Source organism: Apodemus sylvaticus, chromosome 11, assembly GCF_947179515.1.
Source record: "Apodemus sylvaticus chromosome 11, mApoSyl1.1, whole genome shotgun sequence".
NCBI lineage: Eukaryota > Metazoa > Chordata > Mammalia > Rodentia > Muridae > Apodemus > Apodemus sylvaticus.
The window spans coordinates 106,574,514-106,581,384 of record NC_067482.1 but is presented as its reverse complement, the minus strand read 5'-3'; the positions used below and the strand labels follow the sequence as shown (position 1 = coordinate 106,581,384).

General features: G+C 40.7%; 1 protein-coding gene across 1 annotated transcript; it reads right to left on the bottom strand.

Moving 5' to 3' along the window:
* Positions 1–2,997: 2,997 nt before the first annotated feature.
* Gpr75 (G protein-coupled receptor 75) lies at positions 2,998–5,983 on the bottom strand. The gene has a single exon (XM_052198662.1). The coding sequence runs from the start codon at positions 5,553–5,555 to the stop codon at positions 3,933–3,935; it is 1,623 nt and encodes a 540-aa protein (XP_052054622.1). The 5' UTR covers positions 5,556–5,983; the 3' UTR covers positions 2,998–3,932.
* Between the last annotated feature and the right edge of the window lie 888 nt (positions 5,984–6,871).

Below are 6,871 nucleotides of genomic sequence, written 5' to 3'. Positions count from 1 at the left end.
GCAGACATGGTGTTAGAGAAAAAGCTGAGTGTTCTATGTCCAGCTCCTCAGGCCACAGGAAGAAACAGTGTGCTACTAGACCTGGATTGAGCTTCTGAAATCTCAAAGCCCATCACTAGGGACACACTTCCTCCAACAATGCCATACCCACACCAACAAGGCCACACCTCCTAATAGTGCCACTCCCTATGAGCCTACAGGGGCCATTTTTTTTTTAAACCACCACACCATTCCAGCAGGTTGAGACAGTATTTCTACGTTTGAGGCCTGCCTATATGGAATACTGGACAAGACACCATATTGAAACTTGATTTTTCAGCACAGTGTGCTAGCATACCCCTGTAACCTCAGTGATGAGAAAGCAGCAGCAGAGTGAATTTGAGGCTAGCCCATACTATATAGAAAAACCCTGTCTCAAAAACAAACAAACAAACAAAAAATCAGAACTACAAAAAAGCCCACCCCCCCAAGCTGGGATTTTCAATATTTTTATTTTCTAAATTTACTTTTAAAGTACATTAAAACTGCCGGGCGGTGGTGGCACATGCCTGAAATCCCTGCACTCTGGGAGGCAGAGGCAGGTGAATTTCTGAGTTCGAGGCCAGCCTGGTCTACAGAGTGAGTTCCAGGACAGCCAGTACTATACAGAGAAACCCTGTCTCAAAAAAAGAAAGAAAGAAAGAAAGAAAGAAAGAAAGAAAGAAAGAAAGAAAGAAAGAAAGAAAGAAAGAAAGAAAGAAAGAAAGAAAGAAAGAAAGAAAGAGGGAGGGAGGGAGGGAGGGAGGGAGGGAGGGAGGGAGGAAGGAAGGAAGGAAGGAAGGAAGGAAGGAAGGAAGGAAGGAAGAAAGAAAGAAAGAAAGAAAGAAGGAAGGAAGGAAGAAACAAAAGAAAAGTACATTTAAAACATCAGAAATAAAAATCTGGTCTAAGGGTTAACATAAGAACACTTATGATAAAATGTTTTAGAGATATATACTTTGCATACAATAACTATCAAGAGAAAAATGTTTTCTGTACATTGATCATATTCAATTATATTCTCTTTACTTTGAGTTATAATTTTTAGCCCTTATGAAGATAAACATTATATATGTCTATCTGTATCAATATTGTGAGTATACTGTTATAGACAGACATATATAGCTTAAGAAGAAACAAGTTACATCTCTACATACAGATGGGATGGGAGCCAAGAATCTAGCCCAATATGTATTTCATGAAAATCAAGTCAATGATTTCTTTGATGAAGACAAAGAAACCGAACACTTTCTATGTATATGCTTTGTCTTCTTTATGCTATACTTTTTACTTATCAAAGATGGACTCCATGTTGGTCAAATAGTTTCAAACTCATAGGTCATACAAGAAAGCTTTTATTAAAAAATTTATAGGTAGTAATTTTCCCTCAAAAGAGATGCATACCTTTTCACGATACATACTTTCAAATATTTTAAAGACTTAATTTTATTTTATGTGTATGGGTATTTTGCCTATATGTGTGTCTATGTATCATGGTGGTTCACATGAGAATTGCACCTGGGTCCTTTGGAAGAATAAGTGCTCTTAACCTCTTAGCTATCTCCCAAGACCCAGAGATGTATATTTTAAAGTGTAAATGACCTTGTTGTTGAATACAAACTTATTTGCTCTACTGGACTAAATACTAGGTTGGCAATTAAGACAAGGTTTATTGGTAATTTGCCAAAATTCTTTAAATAATTTTGGGAGAGGATATCAGATGTCTTAATTCTTTGTTGAAAAGAGCTCTGTACTTTCTTTTTCTCATGGGAGTATTAGTGAGAACCATGTTGTGTTGAATCTATAAAAACGGAGTTGAAATGGGTAAGAATGATTTCCAAAAAAGAGTATCCAGCTACCAAAATAAAGGAGAATGAATCAAACTTTATAGCAAGAATAAAGAAAGGAAAAGAGGGAGAGAAGGAGAGAAGTGGGCAGACTAGGTCTAGAAGGTGGGTTTAAAAATCGTGTTCTCACATTCAAATCTCTGAGATTGACATGACTGGGGTGTATTAGAAGGCATTGTGGCTACAGGAGGCTGTGCCAGTACTGACTAAGGAGCTACTCCATCTCTCAGAATCTGTGATTCTAGAATCTGGAAGAGCCTGGGAGAGGATGCTCTGAGCTGAGCTTCTGTTTCTTGAACTTCTGCAAATAGGGAATAATAGTTGGATACAATAGTTTGTAAAGATAACCCTATTTTGAGTCTCATAGTGTTCCAAAATTCTAGTAAGTTTACATCCTAACTGCATGATGAAAATGTTTTTACATTAGGAGCTAGTATACCTAATAAATTATTTTTGGGAGTAAGATTGAGATAGTTGCTCATTTCTAGTTTAAGGTTAATGAGAGAATATAAAACAGTTTGGGGACTTGGCTGCCTAATATGCATGAGCCTGGGTTCAAGCTCTAGCCCCATTAAAAAAAGAATGAGAAAAAGAAGCCAAAACCTAAAAACCTCAATCTGAAAATATCAATAGATCTATTAATATTTCAGAAATTATTTTCCATAGCAATATTTAAATAAAAATGTTATTTCTGAATATCTATGTGAATGCTGTCAGGTGATTAGCTACTAAACTGTCTTCTTAAACAAGGAAAGCCCAAGCTAAACCTCCTGATTGCATTTCTTTGAAGGTAGTGTTGAACACATGATCAAAATGTACCCTGTCTTCCAAAGACAAACCGAGGCTGACAAAGCATGTCTGCTCTCTCAGAATGGTGCCTCCTACTGTAGTACAATCCTCTACTAGTATAGGATTCTGGAATAAGCAACGTTCTTCTGAAACAGTAATTAACTCGTAACTACCAAAAGGACTTTGTAATGCTAGCTATTGGACTCACATAGAACAATGTTGTACAGTAAAAGTGACAAGAATCATAGCTCTGTATTGTTAGGCTACTGTCTTATAAAGAAAGTGCCTAACAATGGGTGAGAATTTTAACAGTAAGTTTATTTAAATCACTTGCCACCAAAAAAGTACAGTTTGCTGTTTCAGTACTCCAAAGACACAAATTCCATATTTTTATAAAAATGACACTTCAGAAAGATTTTTTTCAAACACCTTTTAAAAAATGTAGCCAAATTATAGCAGTTGACAAAAACAAATGCTAAGTCCCATAGCCAAACATTAGAATGAGCTTAGGAATTCTTGTAGAAGAGTTAGAGGAAGGATTGAGGAACCTGAAGGGAATAGGCACTCCTTCAGAATACCAACAGAGTCAACTAACCTGGACCCTTGAAGGCTTCCAGAGACTGAACCAACAACCAAAGAGAATACATGAGCTAGACCTAGGCCCACCAGCATATTTGTAACAGATGTGCAACTTGATCTTCATGTGGGTCCCCCAACAAGTAGAGCAGTGGCTGTTCTGGACTCTGTTTCCTGTCTGTGAATACTGCTTCCCTAATTGGGCTGCCATGTCTGGCCTCAGTATCAGAGGATGTACCCAGTCCTGGCAGTGACTTGAGATGCCAGGGTAGGTTAGTTCCCCAAGAGGAACCTCCCCCTTTTCAGAAATGAAGGGGAGGAGGAATTTGGAGAGGGGCCATGTAAGAGGGTACTGGGAGAAGAGGTGGGGCTTCAATCCGGATGTAAAGTGGATAAATAAATAAATTAGTAGAAAGAAATGGCTTAAAAGTTATTATCAGTAGGATAGTTCCTGGCATCTTAGCAGTTTAGTATAAAGTATTGGGACATAGATCAGAGTAGAAATTGAAATAAATTTTTACATCAAATCTTAAAATGTCAAGAAACCATGAAGCCAACCCAGATACTAATATTTTAGTTGAAAGAAAATCTAATGGTCGAGTCTTCATTTGACTCCAGGTTTTGCTTTGCTGTGGACCTCAAACTCTTTTAAAGGCTTGTTCAGACAAGACAAAACCATTCCCTCCAGATTCTCTGGCCATGTTAAACAGAGGGGATAGGAATCTGTTTTGCAGATGTGCTGTCATATTCTTGCATCAAATCATTGGTGGTGTAATAGTGCATGGCGATGTAGGAACTGGCAAACCCAAAAGAATTCACTGGTTGCAAGTTTGCTGGACTGCTCTCCTGCTCAGAAGGGCTGCTGTTATAGATGCTATAGTAAGGTTCTATCCTAGTGTTGATGGGTGTTGAGCTGCTCTGACCACAGGGTTGATGTCCAGCAGAGACTTTGGGACTTGCTCCACTTTCCTTTGAATGGCTTGGGCCACAAGCCTGGTCCACAAATTTCTTCTGTGGTTTTGGAGATAGCATGTAGGCAGAGTTTGTCTCGTGATGGGAAGATTTGTTTCTATTGATTTCAAGGTTCCCTTTCCCCATGGCCCGAAGTCGAGTTTTCTGTTTGCAGCAGAGAAAGCCCAGGCCAGTGTATCGCAGGCACCAGAGCACTTTCCTTCTCAGCCCAGCGCTGTTCCGAGAATATATAAAAGGATTTAATCCCGACTTGAAAAATATCAGAGTAAATCCAAACAGTTCAAACTGGTAAAGGATAAAGCTGCCATTGTCAGAGAGAACCACTTGCACCAGGGAAATCCCCAGAGGAAGACAGCACACGAGGACTGACAACACAATGACCACACAGGTGACCACGGCTTTGGAATCCTTGGCAGTAGAGAGGTTGATGGCTGATACCAGCTGGGGTCGATTGGCTGAAGGGATTGGCTTCTGGTTGGTATTCTTAGTGTATCCATGAGTTTGACTGTGCTGCAGTTTGTTATAATTCTGATTCCTATACAGAGCTGGCATGGTGCACTGGATGGGATCTCCATTTTCCTTCACAGAAGCCCCCATGAATGGCTGTGGTCTGGAAGCATCAACTGTGATCACAGGAGGGCACTTTTTTCCTTTAGCATTCTTTCGAAGGGTTTGAGCAATCATGATATAAGAGACAGATACCACAGCAACACAGAAGGTAAAGTCAACCACATATAGAGACAGAATGGCTTTCCCCTCCCCATCCATAAGACTGGACATGGGGAGACACAGGTGGGACTTATTGGTTCTCAGTGTAGCCAAGGTGGCAAGTGTAAAGCTGGTGGTCCAGAGAAGAAGGGTAAGGAGCAAGATGCAGGAAAAGGAGGCTGTACAGTTAGGCTGCTTCCCCATGACCATCCGGAGCCGGTGCAGGGCAATCCCAGCCACCATCTTGAGGGACATAATGATGAAGCCTGAGCTGGTAAGGTGGAAGGTGAAGCAGAAACTATCTGGGATGCTACTGGCTGAGCTGAAGAACAGCACAAAGGTGAACATGGGGGCTGTGACCCCACAGATAAACAGATCACAGAAAGACAGGTTCAAGATCATGAAATCGAAGTTGGTTCTGAACTTCCTGAAGGATGGGTCAAAGAAAGACAAGAAGACAATACAATTTCCATAAGAGCCTAGACAGAAGATGATGGCAAGCAGAAGAGTGCAGGTCACCAACGTGGCTGTGTGGATAAAATCTCGAAGACCCTCCTGGAGAGAAGTGCTATTTCCTCCCTGCAAGGAGGGCATGTATAGCAAGGTGGCATTGGGAACATTCTGAAGCGTGGCACTTGTGTTCATCTTCAGAGAGAGGTGTCTTTCTTGTGTTCTCAAAAAAAAAAAATCAGCAGGAAGAGAGTCAGGATCTCAGTTCACAGACACCGACGATGACGATGAGCGTGTGCCAAAGACAGCCAAGGAAGATCAGCCTGTACATACGCGCGCACGCGTGCACACACACACACACACACACACACATACACACAGAGTACACCCAAAGACAGAAATGGATTAGTGAGCTAGCAATTGCATTCTGTTTTACAAAATTCAAAATTTTCATCTCTATTGCTTTGAAAACCATGTTACAAGGTCTAATACAGAAAAGGTATTGAAATCAGGCCCTGGAGACACACAGGAACATGAATGACCTCTCCATTGGAAGCCAACAGTCTCTTTCTGGAAGGAGTTTCCTCTGTGTAGCTGCAGAGACTAAAGCCAGGGACGTGGGGAACTGAATCCATCTGGGGCAGAAGCTGAGCAATGGTGAAGGGGGCTTTGGTGTGAAGAAGCCGGCTGGGGAAAAGCTGAGGGGCAGGGAGGGGAGTGAGCCGCTTGGGAAATGGAGAGTAGGTCTCTGCAACAGAAGGCAGGCAAGCAACACAATGTGCTTGGAATTTAAACAGGAGGGTATGGATACACAAGGCTGCCCTTCAGTGACTGTTCAGAAATCACTGACAAATCCCATTTTTCTCTTGGGAGGAAGCTTTATTTCCCAGCACTTATTTCTTTTACTAGTTTGAAAGTTAGGTTTTTGGCCAATTGAAAATCCTCCTCTGGAAAAGAAAATTTCATGAAGGACTACATTTGAATGAAGAAATTAAGTAACAAAAGGTGTCTGAGATTATATTTGTAATTTCTGAAGTGCAAAGCAACACTTTGTTGTCTGAAAAGGTAGCACAATGGTACTGCACCTGTATGGCTTAAAAGTGTTTTTGTGCGCTCTCTCTCTCTCTCTCTCTCTCTCTCTCTCTCTCTCTCTCTCTCTCTCTCTCTCTCAGACACACACACACACACACACACCACTATAAGGCTTAGGTACATACCTTAGTGGTTAAAGTATATATTGCTCTTCCTCATCATCAAATTAGAAGTATATATTCTTCATTTATTCACTAAACTTGTACTTGAGTACATGTATATCTGACACCAGCTGCTGAGTATACATAAGAAATATGTGCTACCTTAAAAGACCTTTCTGTTCCTTATTTCTATCTATAATCATTTTTTCTTTCTTATGCAAGGAAATCTAATATATACTCACACAAATCTTCACTGTTCCAACCCCAAAGATGTGTATGGCCTGCTGTCTATCCTCTTGCAAAGCAGAATCTAACAAG